Genomic DNA, 18460 nt, shown 5'->3' with positions numbered 1-18460 from the left:
GCATAAATAGTAATTCTCCATCTGTTATCCTGATCTAAACAAATCAATGAAAAATAATTTAGATAAAAAATACAATCAATACAAGAATTCCTCTAATTTGGACCTTCAAAATAAAATTCTGTTGCTGGTATTAAAAATCAATTGCCATTTGATGAACAGCAAATCCCAAGATTAGATTCCTAGCAGTATGATATCAAAACTTTTAACATTAAAATTATCCTAAAAATTCTAGTATAAATTACTTTAAGCATTAAATATGATAAAATAATTTTCTGGCACATTTGTTAACTGCATAAAAGGTAACTTTTAAAACAAATACTTGCTGTAGTTTTTTTTTTTTAAGAGACAGAGTTTCATTCCATCGCCCTCAGTAGAGTGCTGTGCAGACACAGCTCACAGCAACCTCCAACTCCTGGGCTTAGGCGATTCTCTTGCCTCAGCTGCCCGAAGTTCCTGGAAGCATGAGTGTCCACAACACCCAACTATATTTTTTGTTGTTGTTGCAGTTTGGCCGGGGCTGGGTTCAAACCCACCACCCTTGGCATATGGGGCTAGTGCTCTACCGACTGAGCCACAGGTGCTGCCCTTTGCTGTAGTATTTTGAAGTCCCTAGTATGTAACAAGAATCACAAATACATTATCATTACATGCTCACAAGAGGAAGTTATAATAAAAAAAAAATCTAAATATTTATAAAAATATTAACCAATATTCATTTTACCTACAGCTTGTATTTATTTTGTAAGGTGTATAAAGCCACCATCATGAGAAACAGGAAGGAAGAGATTTGAAATGTCTGCAAAAAAATGCAACAGACCTCATGTAAAAATTGCAACCCAACCTCTTTTCTCTCCAAAACACAGCATTTTCATTAATAACTATTTGGTTTTGGCACATGTCTGTTTTAAAATAACTAGTAAAACAAATTCTCAAAATCCCTCATACTTTTACATTAGCAATCCAACTAAGAGGTGGTACATATAGAAAGAGAAGGAGTATTTTTTTAATCTGTTCAATAAATCATTTTTGCTAAAACATTAATGTTTAGCTAATAACATTAATTAAAGACTAATGAATATTAAGATTTAAAAATCTAAAGTTATGTGGGCGGCACCTGTGGCTCAGTGAGTAGGGCGCCGGCCCCATATACCGAGGGTGGTGGGTTCAAACCTGGCCCGGCCAAACTGCAACAAAAAAATAGCTGGGTGTTGTAGTGGGCTCCTGTAGTCCCAGCTACTCAGGAGGCTGAGGCAAGAGAATCGCCTCCAATGGAGTTGGAGGTTGCTGTGAGCTCTGACGCTAAGGCATTCTGCCAAGGGCAATAAAATGAGACTCTGTCTCAAAAAAAAAAAAAAAAATCTAAAGTTACCTAAATAATATGACACACTATAACTCATTTGTAGTACACCAAGGAGTTACAAAAGTCTATTTAAAAAGAAACTGATTAACTTTAGAAAGTGGCTTTTGAAGAAAATATGCCAAGATAATTAAGAAACAGAAACACAAGCTTGAATAAAGAAATATATACCTACACCTGTAAACAAAATGCTTAGCATATAAAGGTGTCATTACACATGAAGTCTCAACGTGACCAATGACTAAGAACAAGGTAAAAGCTAAACCAAAGTAATGAAATTTTCAATTTAATAAACACCTACTACCTCATCTATGTGATATCTAAAGCAATATTAGTCAAAAAATATCTCTGATGAAAGCATGCAGGGTTATTCTGATATGGATTTATAAAACATTTATTACGAGGAAAAAAAGCTACCTCAAAAAGGAGAAATATTACAACAACAATCTGTCTATAAATTTTACTTCCTTGACTCAAGGTTCAAAGTGCAATGAGCCATTTCACAAAACTTTATTATGTGATACTGAAAATTTCTCTGGGAAGTTTAGTATGAAAAAGCAAATGAACAAGGTCTGATTTCATAGCTGTGATAAAATTAACAGAGACAAAACACCGTATTAATCTTAACATCTTATTAATCTTAACGCCGCTAATTCAGAATCTGAATCCTGATTGTAGGACATTAGAAAGTAAACTAACAGTATAGCCAGTTTTTAATTAAATTACATCTAAAATTCAAGAATTTTAGGATTGCATAAATAATTCATAGCCTAATTAAATCAATGCTACTTAGAACCTCTCTTAAAAAACTAAGCTAAAATTGTTTTAATAAAAATAAGCAGTAAAGCTCAAATCACTAAATTTCACTCAAAATCTACATGAGATTACAAGAGTACCTCTATGTGAATTCTACATTTTACATATACCTATATCGTCTAACTTATCAGAAGTCGAATATAAGTATGATTCTGACTGACTTTTCAGACAATTCTTATATTATCCTTTGATATAAACCGACTGAGTTCCAAAAAAAAAACACAAACAAAAAACAAATCCATACCCAGTAAATAAAAATCAGAGTTAAATTTTCTTGGATACATACGTACTGATATAATCTTGAGAAAAAAATCACATTAATTATCTTTTATCAACATTTTTAATCCTATAGTTAACTTTTCCTTCATTTAGAAATATTAAGACAATCAATTAAGAAGTTAATACCTCTGACAACTTTGCAGTTGTCTCATACTCTATTTTTCTTTCTTTCTTTTTTTTTTAAGAGACAGAGTCTCACTTTATTGCCCATGGTAGAGTGCCGTAGAGTCACAGCTCATAGCAACTTCCAATTCCTGGGCTTAAGTGATTCTCTTGCCTCAGCCTCCCGAGTAGCTGGGACTACAGGCACCCGCCAGAACGCCCAGCTACGAACCTGCCACCCTTGGTATATGGGGCTGGCGCCCTACCCACTGAGCCATAGGTGCCGCCCCATACTCTTATTTTTCACCCCCTAGTTTAGTTTTCTTCGTGATTCCTCCTCTACCTCTCGAACTTATGCTGCCTTTCCTCTAATCTGTCCTCACTCTCTTCTTTCCCCTAACTCCACACGTATTTACATGATAGGTTTACCTACTTTCTCCCTGATACCTCCTCAAAACATCAGGTATCTCTCACTTAGATTCAAACTTACACTTCCAAGTACTCACTGAGTATCTTCACATGAATGGCTCACTTTCAGCTGATTTAAAACTAAAATATCAACTTTCATGTCTCCAATTCTGATATTCACTTTTCTTTCTTCTCCTTTCTGTGAAATCATTCACCTGACCAGGATCAAAACTTCGACAAAATCTTTGGTTATAAATGGCAAAAGAAAAACTAACCAAATCCCATTTAATTGCTCTAGCACATCTGGCTCTATGCAAGTCTCATCACTAGTTTACTTTCCACTATTTTTTTTCCTTTTACAATCACAACTTTATATATACTGTCCTTAAAACATGGTTTAAGCCTCCAGTAGTACCATGATATTATAGTATTTATCAAACTAAGTCTGTCATCTCCATTCATGATCCTCTCACACTAAGTCCCACATTCCCTTCCTACTCTATTCTCTGCCACTACTTTTCTTACCCAGCTCATTTCCTTCTGTTCGGCTTCAATTCAAGCTATTTCCCACTGCCTGTAATACTTCCTTCTGTTTAAGTGATAATCTGTCATCAGATATGTATGCTTTGTCTAATATTCAATAAAGAGGTGGACTTCCTCCATGAAACTATTTGATAATCCTTGTCAAAACTTTTTTTGAACATACCGTTTATTATTTACACTTATAATCTTTATTAAGTATATATGACTTCTATTATAATTACAGATTTGTTACACAGTATTAAATCACACAGCATAAACAGGAAACTAGAAAATTAGCAAGGATTAACAAGATTTCAGTAGTCAGTAACAGTAAAAGTTTAAATGTAATACTATGAGACCAAAAGAAAAAAAAAAATAAAATGGAGTATAAATAAACGTAGGCAAGCCGAGCAGAACTAACAAGAGATTTTTGCTAGAGAGGCCAATGTGAAAGAATTATATTAGATAAGCTTACTGAACCGAATGTTCTCCTTTATTACCTCCATACTATTTTAGGCTCTTATCTATGCTAGGAAGAGAGCATGGGTATTTTCCTCCTTTTCCCTTTTCTGTATCTGTTAAGTTCCCATGTCAATCACCTCCAACAGCTCAGTACCTTGCACTTGGCTGTTTTAAAAACTGTACTGAGGTGAAAAAAGTATCAGTAAGACTCTTTAAAAGCATTTAGCATGCTGTTAGAGTAAATTTGTGGTCTTTGGTAAAGTTCCCTTGCTCTGAGAATACAGGAAAGATCTGATGAAGGTAATCACATCTACTTGACAAAGATAAACAACATAAAGAAATCAATTTCTGGGCATAAATTAATTTGGGGACACAAAAGGTTTTTGTTTTTTTTTTTGAGATAGAGCCTCAAGCTGTCCCCCTGGGTGCCATGGCATCACAGCTCACAGCAAGCTCAAACTCCTGGGCTCAATGGAGTCTCCTGCCTCCGCCTCCCAAGTAGCTGGGACCACAGGCACCTGCCACAACGCCCGGCTATTTTTTGGTTGCAGCCGTCATTGTTGTTTGGTGGGCCTGGGCTGGATTCAAACCCACCACCTTAGGTGTATGTGGCTGGCGCCTTAGCCACTTGGGCCACAGGTGCCGAGCCATAGAAAAAGTTTTAACTACATGAACACTGAAAAGCAAAACTTAAAGCTGAAAGCTAAAAGTCAGTTAGCAAACTATAAAATATCACTAAATTATTAAAAGAAATAATGTTCATTAAATTGTTAAGAAACAATTTTACAGTTTCTAGATAAGCTAATAAACTTTTATTTTGCTTATAGTAGATAACTACTTGTTAACAGCATATATATTATATTGTATATAAATACAATTGCAGAGGTTAGGCCAAAGAAAAATAATTAGAGGCAGACACTAATGACATGATCTATACTTAGTACTTCTGCAGGTAGTTCCAGATTTCAAAGTCTCTGCATTTTATTCATAAGCAGACTCAAAGAGAGACAGATAATGTGCCCAGGGTTACAGAGCACAGTAACTGGAACTGGAACCCAGATCTTAATCCAATCCAGGTCGTCTCTAACATCCCACAAGCTTTGACTCAATCCTGTTCTTCACTCATTATATTTCAGCCTATTGTGTATTATTCCTTTTCAACATTACAATCAATAGCTAGTCTTTCCAAGATGTGAGAGAACTGGTTCTTGCTCAAACATCAGAATTCCACTGCTAATCTCATGCTAGACATCTGATGGAATAGATGTAGTCATCTGGTCAGAATTGAGTCTGCATTTGGTGGATGAAGGATATTTCTTTCATAAATGTGACTTGCCTTCCTAACCTTAATGAGCTGAACAACGGATTAATCAGTTCAAATACTTCAGAATACACTCTCCTGGTAAATTTCTTTATAGATTTTAAATATAAACTTCTAGACATGGTAGGAAACGTGTTCCAATACACGGAAGGATGAGAATTTTGAGCACTTACTGCAAGTTCCGCCACTGAACATTGGAATAGTTTCAAACATCATCTTGTGAAACAACAGTGCCACTGGTCTATAATCCAGATGATTCTTTAGCAGGTAGCTATAATAATACACATAGCGCCTTTGACTGGGAATAGTTACTCCCTGGTGGACAGGAAAAAAAAAAGAGAGAGAGAGAGAGAGAAGCCAAATTCAAAAAAGAAGTTTCATGACAGTTACTTCACTAAATTGCTATAGTAACCAGGTTGTAGCCACTGAAGAACATGGATATATTAGAAATTTGACCTTAAATGATTAATACTTAAATCCAGCTCGATAACAAGAGTAAATGAGAGTAACATCAATATGGAGGACAGTATCAAAATAACTTCCCTCCCTTAAAATACAATCATCATAACATCTCATTTATTCAAAGGTCACAACAATGCTTTGATCCATGAACCCCATTAGCAAAGGCCACTGCATATCCCAAACAACTATCAAAGGTCTTTGTCCAACAGTTATGCTCTTTATACCTGCAGCTCACCACAAGGATTTATGAACTCTTATTAAAAACACACAGGGAAAAGCATATCAAAATCAGCAAAGTAGACAGAGGCATACTGCCTTTCAGAGGTGAAAAAAACCATAGCAAAAAGTGATGCTACCTCAGAGCCCAACAAAAACAGGAATATGCAGGTAATATTAATTTGTGCAGCAACCCACTAACAGGGGTACTTAAATATCCCTATCCTACATGTATCTTTTTGTTAAAGAAACCAGGGAAAAAATATAAAATTCCTAGAAAATGTTAAGTATTACAGAGGCATAAATATATATTCATGTGGTATTTAATGGAAACTTGAGTTAGTTATGTAAAAAAAATCAAATATGTGCAATGATGTATTCACTAGTAATGTGGACTAAATGAGGTAAGAGATTGTCTAAGGTTTCTTTTTTATGATACAAAGTTCAATTTACATAAATAAGGCAAATAATAAACAACATTAAGAATTCTAACAGAAGTGACTTACAGAAAACTGCACCTTAAATATAAGTATACTTAGGAGGAAAAAGAATTTTCAATATCTCTTTCTAAGTTACTATTAGTATCTAAATCTTCCTAATGTGTTAAAAATTCTGGACACAAAGATCCTTCTTCCCCCTAATGAAAAAAGTACAAAGCGCACTTATGTGAATTTTTTTAACAGGTTTTTTGAATAGAAACAGGTATTTAGGTATCTACTGTAGTATCCTCAGTTTTTTTAAGGTTAACAATTTTATTACAGTCAAATGTACGTGTATATAAATTAGTATCAAAAAACATATATAAACCATTTCAAATGATGATAAGTGATTTAAGATTTTGGCCACAGTGCAAAGACCGTATCTTTTGTAGTCAGAGATATGAATTTGAACGCTGACAGTTAGAACACAAACTCCAATGTGTTTCCTCAGGAAAATGAAGATAATGATATATACCCTTCCTTCTTAACAATGTTCTCATGAGCATCAAATACCAAATGCAGTTATATGAAAGTATGCTAAAACTACAAAATGGTACACAAATACTAATTAACAATTTTATAATTTCTACCTGTATTTAAGATATAGTTTTGAAATAGCTGGAATTTCCCTCCATGTATTTTTCTTAAAGAAAAAGTAGTAAAATTGAATGACTTTAAAAAACTAAAAATTATCATTAAAGTTTAAAGACTATTTAAATTTAATTTTTATTATACCCCATTATTTAATGCAACTTCAGTAAACAATCTACCCTTCATGTTTATCAAGACAGAATACAGCAGGAAGGGTAGATGAAAGAGCAGATGGAACATGGGTGGGTAGGGTACTTTTTTAAACCATGAGAATTTTCAGACTATATGATTTTATTATCTACTCAAAAAATTAAATAAATTTAACACCTTCATAAGTTAATGCAAACCTATAAGAAAATGAGACTGTCAAGTTATCATGTGCTGTGGTTTAGTGGATTTTTTTCCTTTTTACCTCCACTTTTGGTATAAGTTTGTGTACAATAAAAGGTTTTCAAAGCTTTGAGTTTTCCCAAGTAGCAAGGATTGGTAGCTTGTCTCTAATGCAAGTGTTTATACATTTAGTTAATCCTCACCAAAAAGGGCTAGGCAAACATATAAAGAATACATGAATCTACTAGTTGTCAATAATGAGTGAATAATTTATGTGTGAATCCCAGCCAAATCAAAATTGCTGGTGCAATTCAAAGAAAGCACATTTTAAAATTTAGTTATTTTACTGTCAAAATCATGCATACTTAGGCTTCCATTTCTTAACTTTGCAATTCTTATCCACCTGTTAACCTTGCCAGCAATAAATTCAACATGCCCAGATCAACAAAAAACTAAAAGGTTAGACAGCCCAAGTGTGTATGTGCCACAGTCAAAAATATGTTTCCTTACTCTCGTCCTATCTCTCTAGGCCATAAGATATGTTCACTGAAATTTAATACTCTGCAATCTAGATTTCAAATAAAATGAGTATAAAGTCCATACTAAGTTAACAATGCAACTTATACTTCAAATACTTCTTGAATATATAAACTGAAAACCATGATTTATATGTATGATTTACTTATACCATTATGATTATGAAAATTTAAAACATTTATCTTTCTAAAATCTAAGAAATCAAAATTTTACTGATCTCCGAAAACCTATTTTATACATATAAGAAAAAGGCTGTACTTTTAAACCGCTAGGAGATTAAAAAATACTCCATGTTTTCAAGTTTTCTATTTTTCATTTAAATTACATCTAATAAAAACCAGTTTTATTCTCTAGCCAAGAAGTTAAACTGGTCTATAATCACATGCCAAAGACACAGGTCTACTTTCTACCACTAGTAACTCCCCCTTTCCACTCATAATTGTGAAGAAAATTACTTACACAGTTGACTCTTGAACAATGGGGGTTTGAACTGCACAGGTTCACTCAAAAGTGGTTTTTTCCCCTAATAAACATATTGGGAATTTTTGGAGATGGGCAACAATTTGAAAAAACTTGCTAACAAATCACATAGTCTAGAAACATTTAAAAAAATTAAGAAAAAGTATGTTGACATTAGTCTATTTTGTCCTTCGTTATTATAAAACATTCATGAATAGTTACATTGAAAAGTTACAATTTATCTAATTTATGTACACAAACACTTTAAGACTATACATGGCTACAGGTGCAGTTGAGAAATGTAAACAAAGATTCATTATTTTATCATAACTATATAAATTAATTGTAGTACCTACTCTACTACTGTAATAACTTTGCAGACACCTCCTATTGCTACTGAGGTGAGATCAAGTATTGCAAGAATCTATTTAAAACACTGTATGACACCAACTGAGTAGTTTGTCTCCCCAATAAATTGCATGTTGCAGTAAAAAGCAATTTCTTGTGGTTTTCCCGTATTTTTCACCATGTTAAATGCAACACTGTAAACCTTGAATAACACTAGGGGACCCATATGAAGTGCCACCAGTGATGCTGGAAACACTCCAAAAAGCAAAGAAAATTCCTAAGAAAAAGCTGAATTGCTTGCTATGTACTACAGATTGAATCCAGCAGCTGTGGTTGCCTGGCCTTTCAGACAGATGTTCTATCTTATAAACAGACAATATAGTCTTACGGTATCAATAAATATAGTACAGTACCATAAATGTATTTTTCTCTTCCTTATGATTTTCTTAATATATTCTGGTCTCTACATAGTACTTTATTGTAAGAATACAGTATATAAACACATATAACATACAAACATTCAAAACATGTGTTACCTAATGGTTTATGTTACCAGTAAGGCTTCTGGTCAATAGAAGGCTATGACAGTCAAAAATTTTCAGCTATGTGGGGATTGATATACCTAGTCCCTGCATTGTGTAAGGGTCAACTATAGTCTTAACTTTTTTTCCCTCAATGTGTTTTCAACACATTCTAACTTTAGCTAAAGTTAGCATTCTTCTGGTTGACTTAGCACTATATTCCTGGGCCGTCATCTCAAAAAGTCAGCCATTGCTTCTTCAATTCTCTCATGTTCACAGACGAGGAGGTACAACTCAGGAGTATACATATGATATTACTTCCACTATTCCTTGAAGCCCACTTTTTCACAGCTTCATCTATTTGAAATCCATATCACTCAATAACTCTTCTAGTATGCATTTATTAAATTCTTGACCGCAATGATTGATGACCATACTGTTTACTCTACCTCTCTTTCTCTATTTTTTTTTGAGAGAGAGTTTTACTTTGTCACCCTCAGTAGAGTGCTATGGAATCATAGCTCACAGCAATCTCAAACTCTTGGGCTTAAAGTAATTCTCTTGCCTGAGCCTGCCTGGTAGCTGGGACTATAGGTGCCTGCAACAACACGTGGTTTTTTTTTTTTTTTAATAGATGGGATCTTGCTCTTGCTCAGGCTGGTCTCTAACTCCTGAGCTCAGACAATTCACCGGCCTTGGCCTCCCAGAGTGCTAGGATTAGAGGCTTGAGCCACAGTGCCTAGTAGGAAAAAAAAGTGTTAATAGCCAGAGAAACTGGTTATTATGAGGCTGATTTAGTAATGGTAATGAATACTTTCTTAACACTTGATTTCCTACTGTTTTCCTAGTCCTACCCTGGCTGATCTTTTGGCAGCCATTGGGAAAATCCATGCTTCTGTCATAGAACTTACTTTCTAATAATTTCTCCTCCTACCCTTACAGGCTGTCTTGTCTCTTCTTGTCTCTAAATGTAGGCATATCTCAAAAGTTTTGTCCCTTCTCTATGTATATCCCATCTCTTCCAGTACTTTACTTTAATCATCAATCTTACACAATAACTGTCTCCTTCAATGAATGACTTTAAGGTCCAGGCAGCAGAGCAGAGGTAACAGATACAGTCAGCATATTACCAGTCCTCTACAGACATACATAAATACATGCATACACACACAATGGGAAATAAACCAGAGATTAAGTTCATTTAGTATACTCATCTTTGATTCCTCCACATCTATACAGATTTTGACTCTGAAATACTATTAAAAATATCACTTCTGGTTTTCTGTGGCCTATCTCAGTTTCTTCCTGCAACATGCCATAGCCAACTAATTATCAGACTTTCTCCAATCTATCTTTAATACTACATTTGGATTTTACAAAAGTGTAAGATTAATCCCATTACCTAAAATTCAGAATGGTCAATGGTATCCTGTATCTAGCCAAACAACACTATAATTCAATCATAAAATGAATATACAGCCACAACTTCTTTTTTCACTCTTATCTCTCACGATTCCCTTGCACATACTCTTACTTTTGGCCAAGATGAAGTATTTCATTTTCCCCTAAATTGTACTTTCTGGCTTCCTATCTTTAAGATAAATGCTACCTATATTCGGTTATGGTATAAGGGTTCTATAAGCAACCCCCTGTGAAGTTTCACATATTTTCTAAGACCTGCACCAATTTTGGTAACAAAATCACTTGATGCTTCCAGGTTGATAAGAAGCCACCTTAAATGCAATTTAAACTAGATACATCTTGAGGGCTTCTAAACATTTTCGTTCTTCAAAGTCTATTCAGATTTTGTATCACATCTTCAATCATTTATGATGATGTTTTCACTGAAAATTGCCTGTTTTCCACTGGCATGTTCAAATCGACTAGCACAGACCTGAGAATCATTTTTACCATTGCCTCACACTGTACTTTTATTGCCTTTCAACATCTAGGTTTTGTCTTCCTTCTTTTCTTTCATCTTTAGTTTTCAAAAGCTGTATTGGTTTTATTGGCATTTTGACACAATCAATATTTGGATGTATTAGGTAAGTAGATTACTATTTCCTAATTCATTAATATTTTTGCCTTAATTCTAACTTATTTTTATCAATTCTAATATAAATTTCTATTTCCCTTTTCATGTGACACCTATGGTTCATTACCTATAAGGGTACATGTGAATCTCTCTAAATGTAGAATATAAATGTCTTAACACAATAACTAAAAACAAAAGACATGAAGGCTATGTTAACCAGTTGGATGAAAATATTTCAAATTGTATATAGAAACAGTACACTGTACCCCATGATAGTATTAATGTATACAGCTATGATTTAATTAAAAAAAAAAAGAATGGTTTTAAAGTTCCATATAAATATGAACTCTATTCTAGTTCAATAGAATTGTCATCAAGAAATGGGGATTACATATTGTTTTGTTTTTTGAGACAGGGTCTTACTTTGTAGCCCTTGGTAGAGTGCTGTTGTACCATAGCTCACAGCAACCTTAAACTCTTGGGCTTTTTTTGTTTTGTTTTTTGGGTTTTTTGCCGGGGCTGGGTTTGAACCCGCCACCTCCGGCACATGGGGCCGGTGCCCTGCTCCTTTGAGCCACAATTGACGCCCTACTCTTGGGCTTTAAGTAATTCTCTTGCCTCATTTCCCCAAGTAATTGGGATGACAGGCACCTGCCACAATGCCCAGCTATTTTCAGAAATGAAGTCTCACTCTGGCTCAGGCTGTTCTCCAACCTGTAAGCTCAGGCAATCCACCCACCTCTCTGTCTCCCAAGTGCTGGGATTACAGGTGTGAGCCACCTGTAATGTGTAAGTGTAATGTGTGTAATGTGTAAGTTCTCCAACCTGTGAGCTCAGGCAATCCACCCACCCTTCTGTCTCCCAAGTGCTGGGATTACAGGTGTAAGCCACCTGTGCCTTAGGGGCTTATATATTGTTTACTTGCAAGTGAGGGTTTTTTTTGGTAGTTTGTCTAATGAATAATGTTGGTAACTGGTTTTGTGAATGACAGAAAAAAAGAGAAACTTTATGGGCCAATTTTATTATATTATTCACAATATCTATATACAATTATGTGCCACTTAATAGGAATTACCTCTGTGGATGATTTTGTTACTATATGTGTATCATGGAGTGTACTGAACACAAACCTAGATATCACAGCCTTTTATTCCTAGGTTACAAACCTGTACAGCATGTTACTATACTGAATATTGTAGACAACTATAACACAATGGTAAGTATTTATGCATCTAAACATATAAAAGGAACAGTAAAATAATAGTATAAAGAATAAAAAAGGGTATATCTGTATAAGGCACATATCACAAAAGGAGTTTGCAGGACTGGAAGTTGCTCTGGATAAGTCAGGAAGGAAATGGTGGGTAACTATGAAGACCTAGGACACCACTGTACAAACATTGCACACATTGGTTATAATAAATTTATTTTAAAATATTACTTTTGTCAATGATAAATTAATCTTAGCTTTCTATAATTTGTTTACAAAAAAATTTTTTTATGTCCTTCTATGTGGTCTTTCTTTTTTTTTTTGGCTGGGGCTGGGTTTGAGCCTGCCACCTCCGGCATATGAGGCCGGCACCCTTTTGAGCCACAGGCGCTGCCCTGGTCTTTCCTATTTTAAATTTGTTTTTAACTTTCAAACTTTTTTTGTTAAAAAGTAAGACATAAACTCACATTAGACTAGGCCTACACGGGGTCAGGATCGTCACTATTTTCAACTCCACATCTTGTGCAACTGGAAGGTCTGCAGAGGCAGAAATGTGCAAGGAGCTGTCACCTCCAATGACAACCATGACTGCTGGAATACCTTCTAAAGGACTTGCCTGAGGCATTTTACAGTTAACTTTTTATTAATAAGTAAAATAAGTACATACTAAAATAACAATAAAAAGTATTCTCAATACATAAACTAAGTTTAACATTCATTTAGTATCAAGAATTATGTACTACACATAACTATTACTGCTATTCTTTTATGACTGGCAACCCACGTTTGTTTATACCAGTATCACCACAAACACATAAGTAATGTGATGTGCTACTAGGTGATAGGAATTTTCAGCTTCATTATAATCTTATGGGACTACCACTGTGTATGCAGCTTGATGCTGACCCAAACATCATTAGGCAACACATGACTGCATTTTCTTACCTTCTTCAAGTACATGAAAGATTCTAATCATTGCTTTTCTATTAATTTTTCATTTCTTCCAGATTTTGCTTAAAAATTTTTTTCTTAATAAATTTTGATGTGTTTATTAGCACATATAATATGAATAAATGCTAAGCCTTCACATGCAGTGTGCTCTGTCAGTATGAACTAGTATTTTTGATCCAGTTTTATGCTTTACATGCTAATGATACTGAGATCCTGTAATCTTCTTTAGAAATTTAAATTTGCCTGATATTAAGCAACCATTTAAACTTCAGTCGTTTTATGTAAATCCCTTATATATGATTAAAAAAGAGACTTCGTATAGGCTATATCTTTCAGACCTAAAATAATATAATACTACCAGAACAGAATACCACCTTAACACCATAACACAAGGTATGTAATGTTTTGTTCATATTCTATGAAATGCCCTCAGATGTTCTTCTAAGACAAATTCACAATCTAACCACTTCAGAGTAATTTTCTATTTCAGTAAACTTTTCATTGACACTTCTAAAATCAGAAATAATGTAGATGTTTCAACATAATAGTATTTGTTTGATGCTTACAAATCTACATTTCAAAATGTTCATGGTAAGATTATCACAGGAAAGTAATTCAAACAAAGGAAGAAATATATCTCTTAAGAAAAAGACTATTACAATTACAGCATATATCAGTAGTTACTATATGTTAAACTATTTGCCAACGTTCTACAAAAATCTCTAATGCTCACAAAGAGATATAACAATTATAAGAAATCAAGAAAGGTGGGGGTAAAAACCTACCTGTTGGGTACAATAAATACAGTCAGGTGATGGCCACACTAAAAGCCCTGACTGAAGCATTATAAAAGGTATCCAAGTAACAAAAACATTTATATTTCCTTAATATTTGGAAATAAAAAACAAACAAACAAACCTTAATGCTACCACAACTTTACAAGATAGATATTATCATCTCTACCTTAAAGATAAGAAAACAGCCACATACACTGTGGCTGGCAGGTTCGAACCCAGCTCAGGCCTACCAAACAACGACAACTATAACCAAAAAAATAGCTGAACGTTGTGGCAGGCACTTGTAATCCCAGCTATGTGGGAGGCTGAGGCAAGAGAATCACTTAAGCCCAAGAGTTGGAGGTTACTGTAAGCTGTGATACCATGGCACACTACTGAGGGTGACATAGTGAGACTCTGTCTCAAAAACAGAGAATGGCTTCACTGCACATCAATTACCTTGCTCAAAACCAAGATCTGAACCTGAGTCCAGAAATTTCTTTACTCAGGTGTCCTGGGTTTTACTAATAGCATGTAAAATAATTACGTGATTTGAATGGAGTTAGAACCTCTCTGAGGTCTTATTCTTTCCTGCCTCCAAAGAATATTCAAAGTTTAGAGTGTTACAGTATTCAGTTCTACAAAAATTGCAACTATATATTAATTACACATGATTCACAGAATCCTAGAGAACAATGTGAAGTAGACAACTAATATTTTTTTCTCTGCCCAGCATCCTTTCCCCTCCTTCTTTGAGAAGCTATTATTCCAGAAGAAGATGCTTAAGGGTAGGGGGTTAGACCATACTTTTCAGCTTCACATACGTGTCCTACTCAGAGAATTCCATTTCCTGGCCAGAATATTTGGTTCAGGAGTTCCCAACCCAGGAAAATCAGGAATCAACCCAACCAATTTTTGTTTAAATTGCAGTTCTCTTCCCACTGCAGATGCAGAAACAGGTAGAAAGTAAAACTGAAGCTACTAAGAACTATATTTGTCATTACTTGTGGAGAGCTTATCTGAAAATAAAGTATATACAGAAGAGAGAAAAGAAGAGAAAGCGAGGGAAAAAGATGAAGAGAGAGAAAACAAGAGGCACTGCTGACATCTGCTGAATATCTAACTCTAGGACAGAGTTTTTAGATTATAAAAGTCAATAAATGTCTCTTTTTGTTTAAGCTGCTTTGATTTGAGTTTCTTTGACCTGAAAGTAAAAGAGTCCTCATGCACTATAAAATAACTGCTTTTTTCCCCTCTTTTAAGTTTCTATTTCTACTTTGGGAATCAAAACAAACAAAGAAAAATAATTTGTACAAAATAGTACACCAGAAAGAACACTGGTTTTGAGGTGAGAAGTTAGGGTTTTGAGTTGTTAAACTGACAAGTTATATGATTTAAGACAGGGTAATCTTTGCAAATCTGTCTTATTGATCATATTAGAATGAGTGTGAATTAAGTAATTGCTATGTTCCTTCAAGGTATAAAAGTTCTATGATTTATGAATCTGTAGACTAGATAAAAGCTTAAATAGTATCTATCAGAGGTACATAGTTTAGTACAGAAAAATTAATGTTAGGAAACAATAACTATGTTACATTAGTGTATTTTTTAAAAGAGTAATGACAGCTTGTTTTATGTAAAGAAATTCCTTATGTTACAACATAAGGAAATTTAGTAAACAGAATTTAAAAACCTGATTTAAGATTAAAATATAAAAATTAATTCCCCAGAAAAATTAAATTTCCTTTCCTTTCCTTTTTTTCTTTTTTTGGAGACAAAGTCTCAATACATCGCCCTCTATAGAGTGCCATAGAATCATACCTCACAGCAACCTCCAACTCTTGGGCTCAAGTAGTTCTCTTGCCTCAGCCTCCTGAGTAGCTGGGACTATAGGCCACAACGCCACAATGCCCAGCTGTTTTTAGGGTCTTGCTCTTGCTCAGGCTGGACTCAAACCAGTGAGATGAGGCAATCCACCTACTTTGGCCTCCCAGAGTGCTAGGATTACAGGCATGAGCCACCATGCGCGGCTTAAATTTCCTTTTCTTAGTATCATTTAAAGTTAACATTTATTATTTCTAGAAGATGTAAGTCCTCATTAAAGGTAAACTCAAAGAGCTCATGTACCCAGAGTTTATCATATACAGGAACTTTATCTTTAATAATAGATGAAAACAAAGAAAAAGAAAACTGAAACTGCTTAAATTTTTTTCCTAAAAGGTGAATCTAAGAAAATAAATATTAACGCTTACTCTATGTGCAATGGGGTGGGGGAAGCATGGGGAACAGAAGGGAACAGCAGTGATTCTAGGTAAGTTTGTCATGTTAATAGATCACATCTTTAAACTCAAGAAATTGTGGGAGTCCTTCCAAAACACATACTTACCAGCATTCTCAGGATGGTTTAAATCTTTTTTTATAGTTTACAATAAATGTGTGAGTTATCTATTATAATTGTGTAACGTAAGTGCACATGCAAATAGTGTGAGGCATAGGATTAGAAGGGAACCAACCCTAGGAGCTGCCCTGTAACATGCTTTCTTTTTTTTTTTTTGCAGTTTTTGGCTGGGGCCAGGTTTGAACCTGCCACCTCCAGTATGTGGGGCCGGGGCCCTACTCTTTTGAGCCACAGGCACTGCCCCAGCATGCTTTCTTGAAGGAAAAAAAGCTATTCACAGCTTGCTTTTGAATAATTTGCCAAATATTCATGAATGACTTTTAAGGAAATATAACACAGTTGCCTTCTTGTAAGTTATGGGGAAAAAAGTAGGAATTTTTTTCCCTCAAGCAGTTGTCTCATTCTCAGAACACTTTTTCTTTCTATAACGCATCAGTTATTTGACTAATGTGCAAAATTCAAAACCTGAAGTATTATTTGGATGTTGATAATATGCCACATTTTATGGTTAGTTTGCACCCATCACTCTGCCACCTAATTTGCACCTTATCTGCTGAAGATATATGTAACAACTCTGAGACTGATTATTTTGAAGAGTCTCTGCAAAGTCTACAAATTCACCACCCAAACATGACAACTACCTTCTTTTTTTTCAAAAAAATAAAATGAAATATATAAGCCCAAGAGTTAGAGGTTGCTGTGAGCTGTGATGCCACAGCACTCTACTGAGGGTGACAAAGTGAAACTTTGTCTCAAAAATAAATAAAATAAAATAGAAACAGAAAAAAAAGATTCTGCTTCTGTATGTCACCAGAACACAATTTTCTTTAGCTTCTTAATGTTTCTCCATAATTAAAATCAAGCATACAAATAAAATAACACTAAAGATAGTTCTAATAAAATTAATCACATAATAGTGAAACTTTGGAAGTCCTTCCAAAACACATACTCAGAAATCATACTCACAATCAGAAAAATGTAATTCCACAAACTCAACCTAAAAGGAAATATTGGCAAAAAGAAGATAAACCTACTACTGATATTTTAATAATAAAACTACTTAAGAGAGCCAGGCTTAGTGGCTCATGCCTATAATCCCAGCACTCTGGGAGGCCAGGGTGGGTGGATTGCTTGAGCTCATGAGTTCCAGATCAGCCTGAGCAAGAGTGAGACTCCACCTCTAAAAACAAATAGTGGGAGCTCGGCACCCCTAGCTCAGTAGTTAGTGCGCTGGTCACATGCACCAACTAGGCCCAGGCCTGCTAAACAATGACAACAACAACAATAAAAAAAAATAGCTGGGCATTGTGGAGGGGGCCTATAGTCTCAGCTACTTGGGAGGCTGAGGCAAGAGAATTGCTTTAGTCCAAGAGTTTAAAGTTGTTGTGAGCTGCGACACATAGCACTCTACCCGGGGCAAGAAAGTAAGACTCTGTTTCAAAACAAACAAAAAACCCCTAGATAATCAATTACAATGTATTTCTCAGAAAGGATTATGCAGTTGTGTAGTAGCTTTACCATGCTTAGCTAAGTTTTCTTATGATAAAATTAGTTATTTTATCAAAGGTTAAAAATTCATTATTTTGCCACTATTCTAACCATCAGGTAAACCAGTAGTATCTTTACAAGTTTTAAGACAATTAAATTTCTTTCTTTCTTTTTTTTTTTTTGGAGACAGAGCCTCAAGCTGTTGCCCCACGTACTGTGGCATCACAGCTCACGGCAACCTCCAACTACTGGGCTCAAGCGATTCTCCTGCCTTAGCCTCCCAAGTAGCTGGGACTACCTCATTAAAGGTAAACTCAAAGAGCTCATGTACCCAGAGTTTATCATATACAGGAACTTTATCTTTAATAATAGATGAAAACAAAGAAAAAGAA

At 34.8% G+C, this 18460-nt stretch overlaps 1 protein-coding gene across 1 annotated transcript in view; it reads right to left on the bottom strand.

The window, feature by feature from the left end:
* The window catches only part of PTEN (phosphatase and tensin homolog), a 98939-nt gene that overhangs the window by 11043 nt on the left and 69436 nt on the right, over positions 1 to 18460 (bottom strand). Inside the window, exon 6 of the mRNA XM_003783677.3 lies at positions 5441 to 5582. Within this exon, the coding sequence (XP_003783725.1) occupies positions 5441 to 5582 (142 nt within the window). The remainder of the gene's footprint in view (positions 1 to 5440; positions 5583 to 18460) is intronic.

This window comes from Otolemur garnettii, unplaced genomic scaffold, assembly GCF_000181295.1.
Source record: "Otolemur garnettii isolate 467f Iridium unplaced genomic scaffold, OtoGar3 scaffold00008, whole genome shotgun sequence".
NCBI classification, from domain to species: Eukaryota; Metazoa; Chordata; class Mammalia; order Primates; family Galagidae; genus Otolemur; species Otolemur garnettii.
This window is presented reverse-complemented; position numbering and strand designations above follow the sequence as displayed.